General features: G+C 40.6%; 1 protein-coding gene across 1 annotated transcript in view; it reads left to right on the top strand.

Moving 5' to 3' along the window:
- The window catches only part of FARS2 (phenylalanyl-tRNA synthetase 2, mitochondrial), a gene marked incomplete at both ends in the record, with an annotated part of 180,380 nt that overhangs the window by 62,619 nt on the left and 94,073 nt on the right, over positions 1–23,688 (top strand). The window contains one exon of the mRNA XM_079534035.1: positions 21,964–22,124. Within this exon, the coding sequence (XP_079390161.1) occupies positions 21,964–22,124 (161 nt within the window). The remainder of the gene's footprint in view (positions 1–21,963; positions 22,125–23,688) is intronic.

Below are 23,688 nucleotides of genomic sequence, written 5' to 3' on the forward strand. Positions count from 1 at the left end.
TGCACTGTTGTCTTCTGTGATATCTCTGCTAAGCTTTACTCTCGAGTGAAAGCCCTGTGTTCTGTCCGCACACTTAGCTCTTACTTTGAGCTTAAAAAGAGCTTTTTCTTAGTAACCCTGAAAATACTAGCTCAGAACCATGGTGTGTCTTTATGGGATATATACATTTCTATATGTAAATATACAAATGCTCCTTGTTCTGTAGATGTGATCGCACTTGTAATATTCGGCTCCACTAAGCATAGTAGAGATATGTTTCTTTTAACAACAGAGCCAGAGTTTAGGAGAACTGTGTTTCTGTGGAGAGGCTTGGTTCAATCCTTGTGCTGATGATCTGCCCTTCTGTTTGCAGTACTGACTCCGGATTCAGCATTGCAGTGTAGGTGACAGAGTGCTCCTACCTATGAAAATGCATTTGTTAGTATGAATTAACAATAATACTTTACAGATGTGGCACAGAGCATCTTGACTTTCTTACAGGTGCCCTTAAGAATGAAGCGACTACAACCAAGGCACATCTACTTAACTCTGACTGTTTATACCATAAAAAGAAATCGACTCTTCTAATTATATTCAGAACTGTAGAAAGCTGTTGCTGCTTTGGATTATTTGATCTCTCTGGGGAAACTTCCTTCAAACATAACAGCCTACATTTCTGCTTTGTTAATTATAAAGCTGTGAACAAGAAAATGCGAGACAATCTCTACTATTCTTAGTGTAATAGTAACTTACCAGAATATTACTGCCTTTATGAGTCCCAGTGGAAGATCTTTCTTTGTGGAAAGAATAAACCTATTAAATAAATGAGAAAATATATTCCAAATGTATTAAGCAAATAATCAACATGCATTTATCATGGTCTCTTCTAAATCCATGCACTTAGGGTTTTTTTTTTGCAGAGTGGCTTAAGATTTCTTTTTTTATGTACCCCACCCAGAGCAGATGTTTGTCCTTTTGAAACATTACCTTGTGCATTTTCTGCAAGGAAGGACAGATTAAAAATAATTCTTTTCTTTTCTGCTGATTGAGAAGATCAGCTGGGAGTCATATAGAATAATACTTTGTTTTTTGGCTGTTATTGAGGCCTTTCATAAGGATGAAAATTTTTCTTTTGCCTTCTTATTGGAATGTTTCTGGTAGTCCTTAAATAAAGTTATTATAGACTTTTTATCGCTTAACGGATCCATTCTGAAAGATGGAAATCTTAAGATGTCAGACAAAATGCATGGAGAGGTGTGAACACTTTGTGTTGTCCATCTGGAATCCAAACCAGGTGAAGGTCCTTGGAAAAGTTTTGAGGCTTTCTCTAGCAGTGTGATACATTCTTGTTTTCTGCACTGCCATTCATTATTTTCAGATGGCTTTTCTGTTGTGTTTGTTACAATCCAGTGGCTTGCATGGATATGTTTTCCCTGCTCATTTTTTTAGCTGGGAGGCAGGGATTGCACTGTGAGGCTTAGGATTTTTAATGGGCGTACAGAATCTTGTCTTTTTCTAGGTTTTGAGTATTTTGACTTATTGACTGTTTCTTTAAAAAAAAAAAAAAAAAAAGAAAGTCAGTGTATCCTAGTCAGTTCAATAGCAAATTACTGTTCTGTGTCACTGTCTGTAGAGATACAACTCAGTTAGTCCCAGACCTGGGCATGTGGCTCTAGGTGGCTCTGCCTGAGGAAGAGATTGGGTCTGATGATCTCCAGAGGTCCCTCTGCAATTCTGTGTGTTGCACAGAGGTTCTTAAGAGAATTATGTTTTAGTGCTTTGATCATTGTGTGTTTCACTGTGATCAGTTCTGCTGCTATGCTTGATAATTGAACGGTTGTGGTCCCATTCCTACAAGGTCCCCACAGCTCCCTGCCTTAGAGTATCATCAGTGTCAGTGATTGCCAGTTACTGGCTGCTTTGAATTGCAAGACTGTGGCTGAGGTGGTGACCTAAAGTAGACATTCTGAGGTTTGAAATCATGGAGTTTTTGAAACCGGAGCTGCTGCAACATGCAGCTTGTTTTTTGTTGTGCCTCTCCAGTGCATAGCTGTTAGAAGACACTTCTTTGAACAGCGAAATCAAATCTCACAGCATTAGAGATAGGATGACTTTGGGTGCAGAGTGTTTAACATTGGCTTCGGAAGTACCAGCCTACTCCCATTTTGCTCTCAATTCAGTAACAGACCATTGTTGTCACCCAGTTAAGCATTAAGGTGGAAGGCTTAAGAAATAAAAGCTTGTTAGTAATGATTTTTTTGCATAGATCTTGAAGACATGTCATAGTAACTCAGTCCTCTGAAGTTTATAAGTGCTTGCTGAGATGGTCACTGAGCACCAGATGGATTTAGCTGCTATAGTTGAAGTAATCAGGCCTGCCTCTTTTTTTGACAGGCACCATTTAACAGCCTGAGTGATAGCCTTGTGCCTTTATTTCACCTGAGAAACCTATGCTCGTGTGAACTTAAAAGACCTCTGTAAGCTTCTAAGCTCTTGGGATACTTCTAAATCTTTATTGATCATGCTCATCAACCATGGCAAATACACAGAAGAGCTCCACAGTGATGTTGATGATCACAATGTATGTTTCTTGGCTTAGTCAAACAGTATCAAACCTGGTATCATCAGCACTGTACCCACAACGTATATATATTTTTTTTTCGCTCAAATTGTGTTCTAATGCTGTGTTCCATTTTGGCACATAGGGCAAGCAGAGCAGTTTTACAGTATTTATGAGACACAAAACTTTCTCTTTTCAGTGGTGGTTGAGAGGAATAGAAAATATTGTATGTCATCTCCTGGAAGTGTTTTTGTAAGTAAGATTTTATTCTGGTAGCTTTTGGGGTTTTGGTTTGGTTTGGTTTTGCTATCTTCATGGCCTTTGGAAACAGAGCAGTTTAAGGGCAGAGAACAGTACTTCTTATACATACATACGTACATACATACATAATTATCTGTGCAGTGCTTGAATTGTAGTTGTGCAAATTTATCTGCCTTTCTTTCTTGAACTGTGTGGATTCAAGGACAGAAAAGATCGATACAGGCAGTCTGCAATTTCCTTTACATAGCATATTTGTGTGGCTGTGAATTTTAAGGTCAAAAATTGGGGAGGGTCAGGACTCCGTTGTGATTCTGTGGTAATAGCTGGCAGATTTGCTAGTTTAAGCTGGTCTAATAAAACTGAAGTAATTATGAATTTATAATGAGATTAGGGGTAGGTACAGAAAATTGAGAATAACTGGCTTTTGGGTTAGTGAGAGAATGGGAGCGTTCTGCAATCTTGGTTAATGAGGGTAAATCTCAAACAAGCCTCAAGGTATGTCTGCCACAAGCGGACTAACTGTGGCACAGCTGGCTAATGCATTCACCTTGGCTAGAAAGAAGAGGGGTAAGTTTTTCTTCCTGGAGCTTCTTGTTGGCCTGACTGGACTGGAATTGGCCTCTGGCTGAGCTGGGTTAAGAAGCAGCCCATGAACCTTCAAGCCTTCGTGGGTTGCATAGACATCATTGCAGTTACTGTGGTTGCAAAAGAGAGACAGGAAAGGGTTATTTTGCATGCCTAAAAAACTTGTCTAAACATATGGCTAAGTAAATGATTAAATCTAAAGCCAAGAGTGAACAATATGACTAGCAGTTTGACTGAACTCATTTCCTCACTGTGCTGCCATTAGATGAGTATCAGCCGCACACAGCAGCATGATGACTGTACACTCCAGGTATTGTCTAAACCTTCTTCTTGTGTTGAGGAGGGATTGGAATTGTCCTGAGTCTGCTTTTCGTAGGTTTCTTTTTGTGTTTTCGATGCTTGAATTTTCTTGACTTCTTTAAGAATGTTTTCCAAAGCCAATCACGTGGCTTCTAATAAAACATACAGCTTGGCAGGCATCCTCCTGCCTTGCCTGGCCCAACTCTTTGTTGTGTTTTTTTATGAAATCTGAATTAAGGTGAATCTTACCTGAAATTTTGTTACATAGATCAAGCAGTTGCGCATTCAATAAATGCGAGCAAACCCATGGAAACACAAAACTTCTGATCCCAATACTTACAAATTGAGAAACAAGTAACGGCGGTTACATCTTTTATATGCACGTGCATAGAAATTAGAATAAATAAATAGCTGGGCCTGTTTTTTTTCTTTTGCCATTTGGCTAACAACAGCCTTGATCTCATCTGGTCTGAATTGGCACAGGTTCACGGATGTTGGAATAGCTTTTATACTAATTCACACCAGCTGAACATGTTCAGCAAACCAGTCTGTGCAAGTGTTTTTTTGTTGTGTTTTTTTCTTCCTTATCTCCTTCTGTTCTCCTTCTTTCTTTCTCTCCTTCTGTTTTCCATCTTGCACTAGTGTGCTCGGTGTTTTTTTTTATTCTGCCACTCATGAGCAAACTCCAGTGCTGGCCCATTGACTGTACATAAAGTACAGGGCTGTTTCAGAACAGGGCTTCTTTATATGAATCCAAAAGCTTATTCATATCTGATTCTAGGTACCTTTACATAGGTATTGAGAGAATTTATTATGAATGCAAAATGAAGATCAGTCATTTTGCTTAGTTTTTCTTCCTTCAAATTAGTTTTAATTGTGCAATATATGTCTGTGCAAGTAAGCTCTTGTTCACTAGATTTTCATAGAATCACAGAATGTTTTGGGCTGGAAGGGACCTTCAACATCACCTTGTTTCACCCCCCCCACTACAGGCAGGGACATCTCCTGCTAGACCAGGTTGCTCAAAGCCCCATCCAGCCTGGCCTTGAATGCTTCCAGGGAGGGAGCATTCATAACCTCTCTGGGCAACCTGTTCCAGCTTCTCACCATCCTCACAGTAAAGGATTTCTTCCTAAGATCTAGTCAAAGTCTACCATTCTCCAGTTTTAAAGCCATTTCCCTCATCCCGTCTCTGCACGCCCTTATAAAAAGTGCCTTGCCATTTTTCCTGTAGGCCCCTTCAGGTACTGGGATGCCGCCATAAGGTGCCCCTAGAGCCTTCTCTTCTGCAGGTTGCAGAGCCCCAGCTCTCTCAGCCTGTCCTTGCAGGGGAGGTGTTGCAGCCCTCTGATGATCTCCATGGCCCTCTGGACCCGCTCGGGTTGATTTTGATAGGATTTTAAAGCTGTTGTGAGAGTAACGTGACGTAGTGAGAGTAACGTGACAGATGGACGTCTGGCCATATTTGAGATACGTTTGATTGCTTTTGTTTTCGTTTAGTGCGTATGAAGTGTATAAAGCTGCATTGGAGTCTGAAGTTAGGAAAGGTGGCTGCAGAGAGATGCCACGATGGAGAGAGACGTGTCATGAAATTGGGCGGCATAGCTAAGTAGCAACGTTGGTGGTACGATGAGGCGTGATGCAGTGTGTGAGGCTGCGACGTCCTTCCAGGAGCGTTGTGCAGGGCAGAGCCTGAAGGTGCACAGTTGCAGAAGAGCACGGTCAGCACTGTGAGAGGTGTAAGGAGAGTTTTGGGCGGTGCAGCGTGGAGTGAGGAGTTGGAGTGAGCGACTGGATGGGGGTGTTTTCAGAAGTTGGCTCGTTGGTCTAGGGGTATGATTCTCGCTTAGGGTGCGAGAGGTCCCGGGTTCAAATCCCGGACGAGCCCTTGTTTTGGTCAGAAAGGCAGGGGCTGAGGTGGCACAAGTGCAAGTGCAGGGCTGTGCAGGTGTGGGAGGGAGAAGAGCGTGTGGGTACAGGTGAGAGGCGGACCTGCTGGGAAGAGCTCCGCAGAGAAGGACCTGGGTGCCCTACGAGTGCTTCAACAGACACATCTCAGCCCTCGCAGGAAATCATTTCTTCCTTATATCTACTTTAAATCTACCATCTTCCAGTTTAAAGCCATTTCCCTCCGTCCTATTGCTACATGCCCTTACAAAAAGTCCCTCCCCAGCTTTCCTGTCGGCCCCTTCAGGTACTGGAGGGCTGCTGTAAGATCTCCTTGGAGCCGCCTTCTCTTCTCCAGGCTGCAGATCCCCGCTCTCTCAGCCTGTCCTTGTAGGGGAGGTGCTCCAGCACTCTGATCATCTTCATGGCCCTCCTCTGGACCTCCAGTATCTCAGTGTCCTTCTCTGTTGAGGGCTCCAGAACTAGATGCAGTACTCCAGGTGGGGTCTCATGAGAGCAGAGTAGAGAGGCAGAATCACCTCCTTCGACCTGCTCATCCCACTGCGACCCATGGTACTGTTGACTTTCTGGGCTGCAAGTGCACACTGCCAGCTCACATTGAATCTTTCATCAGCCAGCACCCCAAAATCCTTCTCCTCAGGACTTCTCTCAAGCCATTTTGGAGGACTCACAGTGATACCTACTGAATTCTGCTGTTGATGTCTATCTTTTATAGAGTTTGTTAGAAGAACTTTTGTTTCTATCGTGGCACAAAAAGAGGAGAGGATTTACATTTACAAGAGGATCTGCTCTACTATATGGTGGTGCTGTTTTACCTTGCTTAAGGGAATTTTGTGCATTTTGTAGAATGAAAGCTTATGCTGAACGTATCTGCAAACTTCTCATGGTAATTATCTGAGGACACCTTGATTAATCTGCTTGTATTTTAATGGTTGGTAACGTCTTAAATTGTTCAGGAAAGCAGGCAACCATGATGATAATGGTGCTTAGAAGCTAAAAACATCTTGTAATTATGTGCCACTCGTGCACAATACATCCCGGGAACTGACAAGGAGAATGAAAATGTGGTGATTCTGTTGAGTTTGTACTATTCTAATGCCAAGTCACGCCCATGCAACTATTGTGATTTTTAGTAGTTTGTGTTTTTAGAGATACGTGTATTTTTGGAGTATAAAAATGAAAAAAAAATGATGAAAGTTAGCAAGTTCTGTGTCAGAGCTGAGCAGTGATCCATTTCGCTCTTTTGCCTCATGACCACGTATATTTTTATCAGATAAATATGTGTGGAAAAATCTGCGGTAGATAAATGGGATAGACAAATATTGTATGTATTTGGTTCTAGCATTATTTCTAGCTGCCAACACTTAGCAGTTAGCTGACAAGGGTAAATTTGATGTTGCTTATTATCCCACTTGTATAATATACAGCATGCCTGCAATCACGTGTTTTTATTGTCTGACAAGTGAAACTTGTTCCTGTATGACTAACGGGGTATTGAATAAGGAAGTCTTATAGTCTGTGGTTTTTGATAAAACGTGCTGTTTAAGACATTAAAGCACACATCGCGGATTCCTATTTTTTCAGTGTGTGACAAATTCCTCATAAACAGGATGAGCAGGGAATTGGTTAGATTTAAATTAGTTATTTAAAAGTATCTAATTATCTTAATGTGGGCATTGTGATGTAGGATTTACTACATTTGGAAGCTCAAAAGCTTCAGAAAGTTAGAGTGCGCAAACTTGTTGAAGTGTATTTTCATGATTCGGGCATCAGTTCTAGAAATCAATGATTCTGAGCTGTATTACTCAATTAGTAATTATATGATTTCAGTGAGGAAATTACTGATATGCTTCAAGTTTCATGATTCCTATGGTAAGGTTAATCATCACCTTTTTTCATAGTGTCTCCCTAAGGGTTAACGTTTGCAAGAAAACATAAAGAATCCAGCAAAAAAAATGCTTCAAAATACGGATCTCTCTGGGGTTTGTCTGGTTCTTGTCCTCCGCTCTGTGCTGCTGCATCGCTGATGGAAAATTATTGGCCTTTATTGTTTTACTCCCTGTGGGTTTCAGATAAGCCAGATGGTGAGATCTCCCTGCAAGGGAGTTTTCTGCTTGCTATTATCAATTTTCCAATCCTGTATTAGTAATGAAGGAGTTGCGGTGTGTAATCCCCTTGGGTCTAAATGGCTTTGCGTACCTGTGTGTTCATTTGATGACTGCTACTATTTCTCTTATTTAACTGAAATCCATACACTTTTTATACTGCACAGTATAAAAACGTCCAGTTTCCAGTTAGCAAACAAATGTATGAATGAGGCATTGCTAATTGGCATTTGGTACTTTTATAAGCTTTTTATTTTTTTTCCTCACAGACTGAGACAACGAGATATTAAAATTTCAAGGGAGTTCAGCCAGAAAAGTTTCTGTTGGTTTGTCCTTTTTGGTAAGGCATCTTCCGAAGATCTCCAGTTTGCTTTTTAATATATTAGGACACATACTTTCAAACTCACTTTTTCAGTGTGCAAATCAGGATGCTGTCAGTAATGTGAGATGTTCCCAAACAGAACATTAATGGAATTGTGGAGCTGAAATCAGGGAATTTTTTGCTGAACAAGTGAGAGGATCTGGATAGTTTTTTCCACTGGAATATGTTTAATTTGAACGCATGATAATTTATTTCAGAATTATGATGTGAAGTATTGTATGCCTGACAGTATTCTGCTTCCCAAAATATTAACATAGAAATTGAATAAGGATCTTAGGAAAGAAGCAAAGAACACTGTGTAACATGATTGGCAAGGATTGTATGGATTTTATACAAAGTGAACTTCTGCAGTTTGCACTGCATACTACGCAAAATTTAGTATCTTGTGTGGGTGAATATATTGTATTTTCAGTAACCTGTGAAAACTTATCTCGTGTTTGTATTTTGTTCCCTGTAAGCATCTCACTTGCAACATTCTTCTTTAACAAGTGAATGCAAGCAATTGAGTGTTTTCTTTTAAAAAACAAGAGCAAAAGCCAACAAACAAAACTTCTTTTGGGTTGGAAGGGAGCCACTGGAGGCCAGTAGTCCATATCATGAATTAGATGATCCTTTAGATGGTCTTTTTCAACCCTAGTGATTCTGTGATTGTATGATTAAAGTGTGTCCAGGCAAAAGAGGTTGTACTGAGCTTTGTTCAACCCAGTTTTCAGTCTGTCAAAGAAGCCTGCATCCATTCATTCCTCCAGCACTGCTGTCAAGCCAGCTCTTCCGCCATGGCTGTAATGCTGTCATCCTGGTCAGGCCACAGTTCTGAAACTGTTCTTAGAGTTCTCATTTTTCCTGTTTGTTCCCCACGGTTCCCCAGTGTGTACAAACATTTGCTTTCAGGAGATAGATAGTGTTCCAAGAGCAGAGCTCTCCGTGCCGTCTTTTTCTTTCTTAACAGTAACTTTGGGTTTGGGTTTCCATTGTCTGCAGTGTTAGCAAGACCCATTGCCCACCAGAGGAAGTACTCGAGTGCAGAGCTGGTTCAATCTATGTCTGTAACTGTGCTGATGTAACCTGTAGTTACGAATAAGTATTTGGTAAATTCAGTGGGTATGCAGACATAAACAGATTATGTTTGTTGAGATGTCATCTCTTTACAAGATACACAAATGTATATCAGCTGCTGAAAACTGGCCCTTCTGTATGCATTTTTGTTATGTTTTCATATTTGAGGAGTGGACTGAGCTCTTAACGTAGTTGGTGCTGGAAATCTGATGTTTTTTGCCTTCAGTGCTGAGTGGGTTACTTGAGTTAGCAACCGAGAAAATGTCCATTAACATAAAATGTGAAGTAAGGAAATGAACAAGAAACCAACTTACTTATCCTTTCTACCTTAAGAAAAGTGGAAAAAAAAATGCAGCTGAAAAGAGATGAAGAATCATGATGGCTGTTTAAAAATAAAAATAAAAAAATAAAAAAAAAAATTAAAAAACCACAAAAAACAAGGATGTGGAGAAAGTCAAGAAGAAGCAGTTTCTATTGACTTGTTAGTTCTTTTTGGAAAGGTCACTGAGAATTTACACAGTGACAAAATAACAACCCAATTAGTATCTGTCCACTAAAACTAATGCTGATGTTTTTCAAATTCTTCTGTGTCGACGAGTGGGACTGAGATTCAGCATGGACTTCTCTAAAGGAGTGCAGAGCAGATATTAGCGAGGCTATGAGCTTCTGCAGCAATTACTGCCAAATTTCAATCTTCAAAAGAAGCAAGATGTAATTAAGAGCTATGTGCAGGTTTATTTTTTAGGAAAAATCTTTTAATTTTATTTCCAATAGCTATAAGGGATACAGTTGATCATGAGAGTAAATCTTAAAAGCAGAGGAGCCCCTTCACCTAGCAAAGTAGTACTTCATTAATTGTTATTACATAGTAATTATGGAATTAGGGAGAGTAACATTTATTCTGTGTCAGTCACGTTTCCTCCCCAAAACTGAGTTCAGTTCGTGACGACAAATTAGTTACCAGTGATGAAAAAGGAACATTAGAGAACTGGTGGGCTTTATCTTGAGAAAGGAATCTCTTTGTAAAGGGAGTTTAAATTGCAATTTTTCAACTGAGCAAGATTTTTATTAATATACTCATTCCTCCAGAAAGACAAGCAGATGAGTAGCCTTCTCTGTTAATTCATTTAAATATTTTAGCAACGAAGTAAAATAGTAAAGCAGTAACCTTTTGCTTACATTGTACGTGCAAGCAGAACATTTCCAAGAAAACAGTTTATGTGGAAGATATAAAACTCAAAGTAATTCTTGGCTCTCTCACGTTTAGGTGCAGTGATACTCACAGGCTTACGCACCTCTCCCCAAACAGGCCAGGATTCTGACTCTGTGCATCTGCCCAGTGCACTGAGTGGGGTGGTGGGCTGTAAGGCAGGCATCTCTCCATGCCTTACTGAAGTCCGTGTGCTTTGGTTTGTTCCCCTCCTCCCTGCCCCCTGTTGTTTTCATTAGGCTTCAGGTGAGCTCTTGATATGCACCCATAGTTTTGAGTCCACTTCCAGTAAAGCCTGATTTCTTCTCAAGCCCATCTTATTCGCAGTTTTGACTGCTCATTGGAGGGAGCTATGCTGCAGTCTTCGCCTTCTTTGAATGTATTTTCTCAGGAAATCCCTTCTCCTTCAAAAGCAAAGACTGTTTTGGTTTGTGCTGTTGGTCTCAATGTAACGTACTGTACAATACATATGCCTTGGAAGAGGATAATTATGGGGTTATCCTGCAGCACATTGGTTTGCAGTGAGCCCTCCCTTCATTCCTGGCTGCTGGTTAGCCAGGCATCTCCACTCATCAGCTATAACTGCAGTAACTCATCAGGACCTTGGCTGTGGGATACTGCTGTGCTTACATAAACATCATAAATGTATCAGAAATTCAGCATACACATAGCATAGTGGAGGTCACAGCCAGTACGTTGATCACTGTCCAGCCCTGCCTAGGAGGAGTGTGCTGGTGTAGTAGGTGTGCATTGATGCACTTCATTCCAGCAGAACCAACTTGCTGCTGCTGAAGTTGTGCTGTTGTAGATGTGCTTTTGCTGTTGAGAAGGTGCATTGTCAAGAAAAATCTCATCGAGCTTTCCAAAGAAAAACAAGTTATATGAGTTCACTCTGTTGGGGAAACGTTGCTGTTGTCTAAAGGCCGTGTTTTGGGATTGTTGGGATCTGATACAGCAAGATTTTAGTTTTTATTTCAGCAAAAGCATGTATTTACTCAGCTGCCTGTCATCCCTAGGAAAACTGCCCTGCATGTGAAATGGGGCAATTTGCGATTGATACACCTTACCAAGAAATGCTATTAGAGATAAAAGAGGGATTTAGAATTGGACATTGAAAGACTACATATGAACTTCATTTTGAAGTTATAACAACAGTGGAGTCTTGGCAAGATATTAGTCCCTGAGGGAAAAACAAGCTCTTGTAGGATTCTCTTCTATTTATTTCATTTATTATAAGGTTGTTGTAGTCATGCTTCTTTGCTCGCAACAATTGCAGAGCATAATCTGCTTCACTTGTATGTTTTATTGCTTCTGCTTCTGTTTCTGTCATCCTTTACATGCTGTGTCAACGGCACTACAAGAGTGGGCAAGAAGCCTGTGCGAAGTGTGCAACTAAGATGCTTTCACAAATTATTTCAAGGGCTTCAAGCAAAACCTCTTTTCGTGCTTTTATTATTTTTTTCAACTTTTCTTATAGTTTTTAATATATTAGCATGGGACATCACAATGTTACCCTTCTTCCAACTGTAGCAGTACAGAAGCTGCTAATACTGTATTGTGTGAAACTCCTTCAAACACTATGCCAGTGTAATACAATTAGTGCTGCTGTTTAGAAAACGTTATTTTTCAGGAATAAATGCTATAGCTCAGAAACTCCATATGAATTAGAAAGTAGAGAAAAAATGTGTTGATTATAACATCCAAGAAACAACAATTACTTCCTCTTCAGTTCATTACTTTATCGTTGCTTGCTTTGTATGGATATTATGGGTTAATTATAGAAATAGTCTATAGCTAAATATACTATAGCTAGGAGGCAAGAAGAGCATGAAGGTCTGCAGTACTACTGTGAATGAGATAAGTTGGTGACATAAGTTATAAAATTTTTGAAGAGTGCCTATAGACACTTTGTAGAATGCAAGAAGAGTATTCCAGTGGAGTAATTTTTTGCTATAAGAACAGAAGAGGTCGAGGCTGGTGTTTCTGAGCAAAGATTTCTTGGCCTATGCATTCTGATGATACATACATTTAGCTACACCTAGATCTTTCCCGTTGCAATTTTGGAATTAAATGTGTGCACCTGGAACCTCGACAGAACTCAATCTTAGTTACAGGGCAGGTGGTTCCTGTGTGTGTAATCTATGGCAGAAGAGTGTAGATGTTAAATCATAAACCGTATTTCTGTGTTGATTTAGATACTATAGAGTGAAGGAGACCCATTTATGACCTCAAGGCTTCATTATGGTAGGTGCTGTACAAACACAGAACGCAATATCAGTTCTTCCCTGTAGAAGTTGAATTTTCCCTGTGCATTATCAGACTAACCTGATGCTGTGCTGCTAGTAGCTGAACACAGTTATTAACCTTTTGAAATGTACAAGTGCTCTGTCTGGTCTGGTTTTTGAATAGGAATATCAAACAAAAGAAAAATAGCATCCAGTGCTGTGATGCCCATAAACTTCTATCTCTGTACATTTTGGAAGTGTCTTAATCTCTTGAAGATTATATCACACTGTGATGGTCATCATGTTCTTGTTCCTTGCTCTGCTTGTTCTTGAAGAAAAGACCATTTCATAAGATGCTAAATAGTCAACGTAGGTATTGGGGAAATTTTGCCAAGAAGCTTTCATCTGGGGACAATGAGTATATATGGAGTGAATTTTGTCCAGCTGTTTTTACACGCTTGAAAAATGAGATTTGTAATTGAATTTTTGAACAATACTGTAGACATAGTCTTTCCAAGAAATGGCAGCCCCTCGTGTAGTTTCCGTAACTTCTGTTTTTTCAGGCCTGCGTGGCCACATTGTCTAGGGAGATTAACATTACTTAAAAATATTAAAGACCCAACAACTCAAAAATCCAATGTTTTCCCAAATGAACAAAACATTATCAAAGCAAATGGCATTTGCTTTTTCATACACAGAACAAAAAGAGCAGTACTAAAACCCACAGGCAGTCAGGAGAAATAAACCTGTCAAATGTCAGCTTGTTTCGTGCTCCGTGACATAAATTAAGAAAGCAAACTGCACTGCCCTCCTTGGAAGATGTTCAATCTTAACATATTCCTCTATAAAGGAAGAAGACAAAAAAAAGAAAACTAAGCAAGTCATTTATTCATATCTGTGGACTGAAGTACAAGGAAGAGGAAAGACCATATACCATAAAAGTGTTTGTAGTTAATATAATATCTCATATTGTACTTGGAAGTTAAGCAGTCACTTCACCTTTCACCGTTTCAAAGGATAAATTTTACTGCATTGTGGTTGTGAACCTTGAAAAAGTAACTGTAGTTTTAGGTAACGTTTGGTTTAATGGTAGTTTTGTCACTGAGTCTGTTGTAAGTACTTAGAAGTGTGTTTGTGGGTGCAGGAGAAGTGGATTCGGGCATAGGGAGGTAGATGGAAACAAGCAGGGGAGATGGACTGAAGAATTCATTACTTTGGAAGTTGAAAGATAAAATTACTGGAAAATAAAGACAGGCTGAGGTGAAAAATAAAGTTCCTTCTGGTTGATTTGTTCTTTCCTCCTCACCCACTTTTCCTGACCTCACCTTCTCCTGACCAGAAGGGTTTTCCTCCCAGCTATTTGGCTTGATGAAATATTGGAAAAAGATGGTAGAATGTGTGTTAGTTATGTATTAGAAGAAAATTGAATCTAGTGGATGGCTTCCCTTGCTAAATTTTTTTTTAACAGACTGTTCCTTTAATATGTATGTACGAGACTATTTTGGTTATGGAACAAAAATAAACATAAATATTAAAAACTCAATCAAAGCCTTTAAAGTTCTTTTGCTTAGTTTTCAAGTGAAGCAAGCAGAACAGATCTGTCTGACCCATGAGACAAAGCTGTGGTCTCAAAGTGACTATTACTGTTAGAAAATTATTCCACATTTGAGATTTAGAAAGATAAGTTCTTTTTCAACAAGAATAGGCATAATTGAATGTTTACTTCTTCTCTCAAGTTCTTGAGGAGTGGCTTACTTAGCATGCATAGTCTGAAAGCCAAGTCCTTACTTTAGGAGTTAATTTAGACTGGATTGCACATTGGAGCCTGAATGCATCAATTTAACGGAGTTAGAGAATAATGTGACAGTTTTGATTTTTGCTTCTGCTGAAGAGAGCAGTTAGGAAAGAAACTTCTGTAAGATTTTTGACCTCAGTTGCTTAGTAACATGCCACCTGACCTCGCAGTTCCGTAAGCTCTTCTGTGTTATACTGATACCTTAGTGGGTTGGGTTTTTTGCCATGTAAAATCTTGGACTCTCAGTATATGGGGGTTTTATCTAAAGTAGGAAGCCATTTAAAATGTTTTATTTCTAACACAGGTAAGCACAGTTTACATCATTGCTGTGGTGCAAGATGTGCATTCTTAACTTATAAGCAAATCTTAATGATGCAGAAGCTATTTTCAAACCCTTCATTATAAGCTGCCCGTTAATCTCAAATATGAGCATAGGTCTTTGTTTCTAGAGTTTCTGAAGTTTTGTGTCAACTCACAGTTAAATCTGATTATCAGGTGAAGAGCTCTTTGGTGATCTGTTGAGGTACATCTGTAGAATGTGCAAATGGATAAAAAGGAAGGTGAAGATGATGGAAAAGAACAAATGACTGATGTGCCACTTGGAGAGAAGGCTTACGTGTTGCCAGTGTGAACTGGAAGGTAAACAGAAAAGAATGTCTGAGGAGACTATGAGAACATGTGGTTGAGACTGAAGCTCGTGAAGCACACTTCCCATTTTGAGGTGCTGTACATTGCTGGGTAGCCGCTGTGGCCGAGGTTTTGTTTCCTTTGTTCTCTCTGATTTGTGCACAGGAGGAAGTCTATATCCTTTAGCTTTGGTTTTTCTTGTCTTCTGTTTTGCACTGGTGAATCAAGGCAGTATACTGTTAGGCTGTACTCTGTGGAGTACTTTATTCAGTGCAGCTGTTGAGACTTTGTACAAGACTGCCTGGGTTCATTATGTACATGAATTATGTTCTACACAGTTTAAAACACTGATTTGTCTGCTAAAACATGATGTGTAGTGTGTGTATCCTTGAAATTTGTTCACTCCTGTGCCCACTGTGAATCTGTTTCAATAATAGCCATGACTTATACTGAAAGCAGGAGAAGAAATTTGAGTCTTTGCTTCTGGACCTCATCCCAGCTTTGGGACCTCATCCCCTTTGGATATATTCATTTCTGAGCATTTTGAGAATAACACCTTATATGCAGGGCTGTTGGATGCTCCAGACTTTGCCTCGATCCAAGATCAAAATCTAATTTCTTTCAGTAACTGCTGAGCATAACAGTTTGAAGACCCAATTTAGACTGTATTGAAGGCAAGATTTCTTTATTGGCAGCTTTACAGGAGTCTCAAAAATTGTTAAATAAAAGCCAGCATAGATACAAAAATAAGTGTGGGTGAAGTGTATAACGAAAAAAGTTTTGTCAACTTGTTCCTAATACTACATGGCAAAATATGCTTTTAGAGTCTCGTGCATTGTAGCATCTTGCCTTATTCTCCTTGGGAAGTTGAACGTTTCTGTCTGTGGGTATTTCTGAGGATTCCATGGATATAATCCAGGAGTTTTTCTAGACTGTTATGTATGTCTCACAGAGGAATTGCAAAGCTTCCCATCTTGCTTGATGTAGTTTAAGCTAGAAATAGTATTATAAGACACAGAAAGCTATATAGTGGTTGATTCTAATGCAAGGACATGCTCTTGCAGTTCAAACTCTATTTTAAAGATTGGTTTTACATTAGCAAATAAATGTTGAACTACTTTTTATTTATTTATTTATTTCAATTGTGAATGAAAAATGCTTTATGAAATTTAGCTTTTAGTTAACAATTATTTTTAGAGAATGGCTCAGTTGGTCAATATTTAAGTAGATCCATGTATTCATCTGGTCTGGAAGCTTGAGAGCAAGGCACTTAGGTATGACTTCTTGAAGATAAGGGCTCAGGGTCTCTTGTAAAACACAGTTGCAACAATGCAACCTTTTCTTTTAGTGAGATTGGACTGAATCAGCTTCTAATGTGGCAAGCCAGTCAGATAGTTTTATCCTTTCCTTTTCTCTCGTTGGCCACCTGACATGCAAACCTTCCAGCATTTTTTTTTTTTCTGGTTTTCTGGTCAAGGTTTTCATGTCAGGCAGCAGGAACCTGGCACTGTACAAACCTTTGCGGGCTATTTGGGTAAAGCTTGATTGTCAGGAATGCTTTATCCATTGGGCTGCGTTATTTCAAGCAGTGACGCTGTGATTGCCTCACCAGGTCCCTGGAATCTGCTGCTTTGGCTACATCTCTTAAACAGAATGCTTTAAGTTATTTGGGTTTGTTCATTCTTTCATGTTGATTCACATTGCCAGTTCAAACTGGCAACACGTAAGCCTTCTCTCCAATTGGCACATCAGTCATTTGTTCTTTTCCATCATCTTCACTTTCCTTTTTATCCATTTGCACATTCTACAGATGTACCTTCTGTATGTCCTAATTATCAAAATTCAGTGTATATAGAATATGTTCACAATGAAGTTTTGGAGTGGCCTCACTCACCAGAAAGGTTAACTTCTAATTTCCAAACAGAAATATGTTCAGGACTGTTCTTCAGTTTTTCTGATCACATATTTTATGCTCCATTGGCTAGGAGGTTTACAAAAAGGTAGTTGGAGAAGAGATCATAGTTAAAATAAATGAAGATGTGGGATGTATCGGAAATTTGTTATTGCTGTTTTGAGGAGAAATTCCGGTTGTCCACCCTTTTATTTTTTCTTTCTGAATAGAAAGGAATTCACTGATACGGTTTTGAATTCTGGAACTGAAGCATTTTGTGTTCTGATAATTGCATAAGGATCATCCAACAGATGGCTTTTTATTCATAGCTCAGATGACAATGCTTTGAGTTTGTAGGTACATAGACAAGTAGTTTTTTGTTTGATAGTGCAAAGCAGTGTGATGTAGTCCTCCCAAGAAGTTGCTGATATGAAATCTAAACATTTTTTGCAGAAATAAAATGCATTGCAAATCAATTATGTATTCTGTGTAAATAAGCAGATTCATGTTAATTAAAAGAATGAAAAGTGATGACTGTGTCTCTTTTCCCAAACTTGTTATGCCTGCCATTATTTAAAAAAGAGTCTGGACTGTTTTGCCTCATCACTGAATGCAACCACCAAAACCCAAATAAGTGCACTCTGTCTTCTTTCTGATAAAAGATAGTTGTCACTAAATAGATTTCTGCCCCCAGCCTCCTGTGTGATGGTGGGGAAGTTTCTGAGTCCAAAGATGAAAAAAAGTAATTTAAATTAATACGTAAGGGTGCAAGAACAGTGTTGATCTAATGGGATCTGTATGTTAGGGAGTGTTTTGGTATTGCAGAGCTCAGTGCTGGTAATGGTAAGGTTAAGTTCTCATGGGTAGAGATCAGAGAAAGGCCAGCAAAGTGATGTCCTACTGAGAGCCTGTTGTAGATCACCCCACCAGGATGAAGAGGCAGATGAAGTATTCTGTGAGCAGCTGCCAAAAGTCATGCAATTGCTAGTCCTTGTTCTCATGGGGATTCAACTTTATCAGGTTTTTGCTGGAAATACAATATAACAGAAAGGAAACAACCTAGAAGTTTCCTGGAGTAAGTAGAAGATAACTTCCTGATGCAGCTGATAAGAGAGCCTACCAGGGGAGATGCCCTGCTAGATGCTATTTTTTATGAACAGAGAAGTACTGGTGGGAGATGTGGTGGTCGGAAGCCATCTTGGGGATAGCAACTACAAAATGATAGTTATTGATTTGGTCAATCTGAGAGGAAGGTCAGCAGAATTGCTACCTTGCAGAGCAGACTTTGAGCTGTTTAGAAGATTGATTGGGAGAGTCCCTTAGGAGTCAGTCCTGAAAGGCAAAGGGATCCAAGAAGGCTGGATGTTTCTCAAGAAGGAAATATTAAAGGAACAGGAACAGCCATCCTCAAGTGCCCTAAGACAAGCTGATGTGCAGAAAGACCAGCCTGAGTGAACAGGGAGCTTTTGCTGAGACTCCTGGCAAAAAGGAGTTTGCTTCATGTAGAAGGGGCAGGCAAGTCAGGGAGAGTACAAGGATATTGCTAGTATAAGTAGAGAGAAAATAAGAAAGACAAAAGCCCAGCTAGAACTTAATTCGGCTACCATTGTAAAAGATAACAGAAGGTGTTTTTAGAAATACATTAACAACATGAGTGCCAAGGAGAATCACCATCCTTTACTGGATGAGGAAAAAGCTGAAGTACACTGTGCCTTCTTTACTTCTGTCTTTTTCTATTTCTTTTTCTAATTAATCAGTTATCCTCAAGGTACTCAGCCCTCTGAGCTAGAAGACAGGGATAGGGAGCAGAATAATCCCTCCATTCCTTCAGGAGGAAACAGTGACCTGCTGCTCCACCAGGCTGTCACAAGTCCATGGGGCTAGACAGGATTGACCTGAGGGTACTGAGGGAGCTGATGAAGTGCTTGCCAAGACACTTTCTGTCATTTGTCAGCAGTTCTGGACAACAGGGGAGCTTCCAGATGACTGGAGTCTTGCCGGTGTGACTCCCATCTATAACAAACTTTGGAAGGAGGATCTGGGGAACTACAGGCCTGTCAGCCTGACCTCAGTACTGGGGAGGGTTGTGGAGCATATCGTCTTAAGCATGATCACACAGCATGTGCAGCACAGTCAGGAGGTCAGGCCTAGCCAGCATGGGTTCATGAAAGGCAGGTACCGTCTGACCAAACTCATCTCCTTCTGTGACTAGGTGACCCACGTAGTGGGTCAAGGAAAGCCTGTGGACATAGTCTGCATAGACTTTAGTGTAAAGCCTTTGACACAGTCTCCCACAGCATTTTCCTGGAGAAGCTGGTGGCCCATGGCTTGGACAGATAGAGTCTTTGCTGGGTGAAGAACTGGCTTGATGGCTGGGCCAAGAGAGTGGTGGTGGATGGAGTTAAATCCAGCTGATGACCAATCACTAATAATGACCAGAGGTCAGCCCTGGGGCCTGTCCTGTTGAATATGTTTATTGGTGATCTGGACAAAGGGATTGAGTAAGTAAAAAACTTAGTAAGTTTGCAGATGACACCAGGTTGGGGGGAATTGTTGATCTGTCTGATGGCAGTAAGGATCTACAGATGGCTCTGGATAGGCTGGAGTTATGAGCTGAGGCCAATTATATGAGGTTCAGCAACACCAAGTGAGAGGTCCTGCACTCTGGTCACAAAAACCTTGTGCAGTGCTACAGGCTTGGGGCAGAGTGGCTGGAAAACTGTGGGGTGGAAAAAGATCTGGGAATGTTAGTTGACAGCCGGCAGAACATGAGCCAGCAGTATTCTCAGGTGGCCAAAAAGGCCAGTGGCATCCTGGCTTGTATCAGAAATAGTGTTGCCAGCAGGAGCAGAGAGATGTTCAGGGAGGATCTTGGCTCTGGTGGGTAATGTGTTCAGTTTTGGGCCCTTCACTATGAGAAAGATGTTGGGGCTCTGGAGCATTTCCAGATAATTGCAGTGAAGCTGCTGAAAGATGTGGAGCACAGGTCTTACAAGGGGTGGCTGAGGAAACTGGGATTGTTCAGTCTGGAGAAGAGGAAGCTCAGGGAAGATCTTACTGCTCTTTGCAGCTCCTCGAAAGGAGGTTGTGGTGAGGTGAGGGTCTGCCTGTTTTCCTAGGAAACTTGCAATAGGATGAGAGGCAATGGCCTTTACTTGTGCCAGGGAAGGTTCAGGTTGGATATTAGGGGAAATCTCTTCTCAGAAAGAGCAGTGAGGCAGTGGCACAGGCTGGGGTGGTGGAGTCACCGTCTCTGGAGATGTTCAAGAACCGTGTGGATGTGGCACTGAGGGACGTGGCTAGTGGGCGTGCTGGTGATGGGCTGACAGTTGGACCAGATGCTCTTAGAGGTCTTTTCCAACCTTAATGTTTCTGTAATTCTGAAGTGATTCTATGGCAGCCATGAGATGCATGGTAATGTATGACTTGGATGCACACTGCTAATGCTGATGCGGAAGAGTCCAAGCCTGTCACACATGTACACATCCTTTTAGCCTAAGTGTTTGTTTAGGAATTTGTTTAAATTTGAAAAAGCTGTGAGCCTTTGTGGAGCTGCTGGGCTCTCAACTTAGTTCAAAATTGCTGGAATGATGAGTAAACATGGGTATGGTTCGTGACATGGGAAAAAAATTAATTTAATAATTCAGCGCTCTTGCCCTGTAAATGAAAAAGGTATGAATATTTCCTGACAGAAGTGTTGCATCATTAATATCTGTAACGCTCTTGTGGATTAAGTATTCTTGTCTTTTTATGTTTAGAGCTGCATAAAAGAGACTTGTGTATATGGGGGCAGCAGCTTTCTCCAGGGGAAGCATCCAGTACAGGTTGGGGGATGAGCTGCTGGAGGGGAGCTCTGCGGAAAGGGACCTGGGTGTCCTGGTGGATGACAGGTTGGCCATGAGCCAGCAGTGTGCCCTCGTAGCCAAAAAGGCCAATGGCTTACTGGGGTGCATTAAAAAGAGCGTGTCCAGCAGGTCGAGGGAGGTGATCCTCCCCCTCTACTCTGCCCTGGTGAGGCCTCATCTGGAGTACTGTGTCCAGTTCTGGGCTCCCCAGTACAAAAAAGACAAGGATCTCTTGGAAAGAGTCCAGCGGAGGGCCACGAAGATGGTGAAGGGCCTGGAGCATCTCTCCTATGAGGAAAGGCTGAGTGAACTGGGTCTGTTCAGCCTTGAGAAGACTGAGAGGGGACCTGATCCAGGTCTATAAATATCTAAGGTGTGGGGGGCAGAATGGCGAGGCCAGACTGTTTTCAGTGGTGAGTGGAGACAGAACAAGGGGAAACGGCCGGAAACTGCAGCATAGGAAGTTCCGCACAAACATGCGCAAGAACTTCTTTACAGTGAGGGTGACAGAGCACTGGAACAGGCTGCCCAGGGAGGTGGTGGAGTCTCCTTCTCTGGAGATGTTCAAGACCTGCCTGGATGCCTACCTGTGCGACTGCTGTAGGGAACCTGCTTTGGCAGGGGGGTTGGACTCGATGATCTCTGGAGGTCCCTTCCAACCCCTACAATTCTGTGATTCTGTGATCCCAGGAGTAACCTGCTGGAGGTGTGATGCCAATGTGACAGGGCCTAGCAGCACACTGCCCTGCTTTTCCCAGGTGCCTCAACGGAGGCAATTTTGATCCTCAAATGCTGACAATGATGTTAATGCCGCATGGACTTGGCTGGTATGTCAGTCCACTTAAAATATCTTGAATAGGAAATTCACATTTTGCATATTTTGTAAAACACAGTCAAGTTGCACATGAAATGCTAAGCTTGAAGAATAACGAGGGAAACGTGTTTGTAGCGTTCTGCAGCCTTTCTCAAAATCTGTCTGAAACTTTGGAACAGAGAGCACAGAGTGCAGCTTCATTACCTATTTTAGTTCCTGGACCCAGTGATCTGCCCATTTTGGTTGAAGAGGGATATGTCAGTGGCCTGTATATCTTTCATTTGCTGATTACTTGTAGGCATTTCTGTCTTGGCACTTTACATTTTTTTCTTTTCTTAGGAAATAGGTGAACATTTTATTATTAACTTTTGATTTTGTGAACTTAATCTCTTGAATTTTTATCTTGTTTGTGTGTTGCAGCTGGTGCTCAGGATAAAATTGGCTGGGCTTTTGGCTTGGGCTTAGAGAGGCTGGCCATGATCCTGTATGATATCCCTGACATCAGACTGTTCTGGAGTGAAGATGAACGCTTCTTGAAGCAATTTATTGTGCCTCATATTTCCCAAAAAATAAAATTCCAGGTAAAGTAATATGTATGCAATAATTTTCTGTCAGTAAGAAGTGTGTGTAGGCCTAAAGAATATAGTATAATTAAGTATAATTAAAATTCTGGATCATTAATGGGTCAGATTTTTAAACATAAGCTTTCATACTATCATGGTTCTTTGATACGCAACAACAAAATCTGGCTGTTGATAATAACATGTTTTCAGCCAGATAATGTTCTGAGTTGCTGCTGATACTCCATGAATATCTCTCTTTTGAATAATACTTAAACACGTATTTAACTTTTAAATCTGTCCAGAATAAGATGTGTGTCTGAATTGATTGTGTTCTTGAATTATTTTCATAAAAACCTGTTTGATACTGACACTTCAACTATTGTAATATGTTTCTAATTTTCTCCTTTGTTTTTACTCTAAATTCATTGAATTCAGCATGAGTTGCATTGTTTAACATTGATAAAATGCTTTCTGAACCTGTACCACTATCTTCAATACATTGGCTATTTTCTCCAACTGGTGGTGATGGTGGGAGCGTAGTCTCAACTTTTCCTTTTGAAATTCCTCTGGTGAGACTTCACATGATTTTGTAGTTGGCAACTTGTCTTACTACTTGTAGTAGCAAAGTAGTCAAGCATAAATGGATTGAGTGGAAATGCTACTTCCATAATATTCTCCAGTATCAGTGCAGGAAGGCTTAAATCAGCTGGGATCACTGGTCTATGGGGGAGTTGAGCTGACAGCTGCGTAGATGTCTGACAAATTCTGAATTAGTAGAGCATGAAAGTGCTTATTGCTGCTGCCTTTTACCATTTTCCTTGGTTTGTTTGTGAACAGCTTTATTAACCTTTTTTAGAAGTGAAAAATTTAAAGGGAAAATCAACAGTGATAATGCTGAGGCAGTCATCATGTCCAACCAGAGCTGCATCCATTTTTGAGTTCATGGCAGTTGTGGCACATCTTAAAAATAAGAAGTTGCGTACAAACATGCAAAAGAACTTTACAGTAAGAGTGGCAGAGCACTGGGACAGGCTGCCCAGAGAAGTGGTGACGTCTCCTTCAATGGAGATGTTCAAGATCCATCTGCATGTCTACTTGTGCAACCCATTGTAGGGTACTGCTTTAGTAGGGGGATGGACTTGATGACTGGGACTTGAGGTCCCTTCCAAACCCTGTGATTCTGTGATTTGGTGATCTTGTCTGATGGAGTCAAAACAACGTTTGGATAGGCTTTTTTTTATCTTTTGCTTCTCTAGCACTATCACTGGGGCAGTCAGATAGTAGTTACTGCTTACAGAAAGAAGACAGTTTTGCCACTTTTCCTAAAGTGGATCTGGTTTTCTGTATCTCTTATAGCAAATCTGGTCCTTTGTTTTTGTAGAGATAGTCACAAAATTGAGCTTTATTGATTTAAAGACATTTTGAAGTGGTAACATGAATCATGAGATGCGGTGTAATAGTGGCTGTCTTCAAGGTAAAGGAACAATCAGCTGCCACTGTGCTCTGTCTTAAACCACAGAGAATGACTGCAGTAATATTACCTGACCATTAATTACTGCTGTATTGCAATAATGTGTTGGCA

Source organism: Tetrao urogallus (assembly GCF_951394365.1).
Source record: "Tetrao urogallus genome assembly, chromosome: 3".
In the NCBI taxonomy this organism is placed as follows: domain Eukaryota; kingdom Metazoa; phylum Chordata; class Aves; order Galliformes; family Phasianidae; genus Tetrao; species Tetrao urogallus.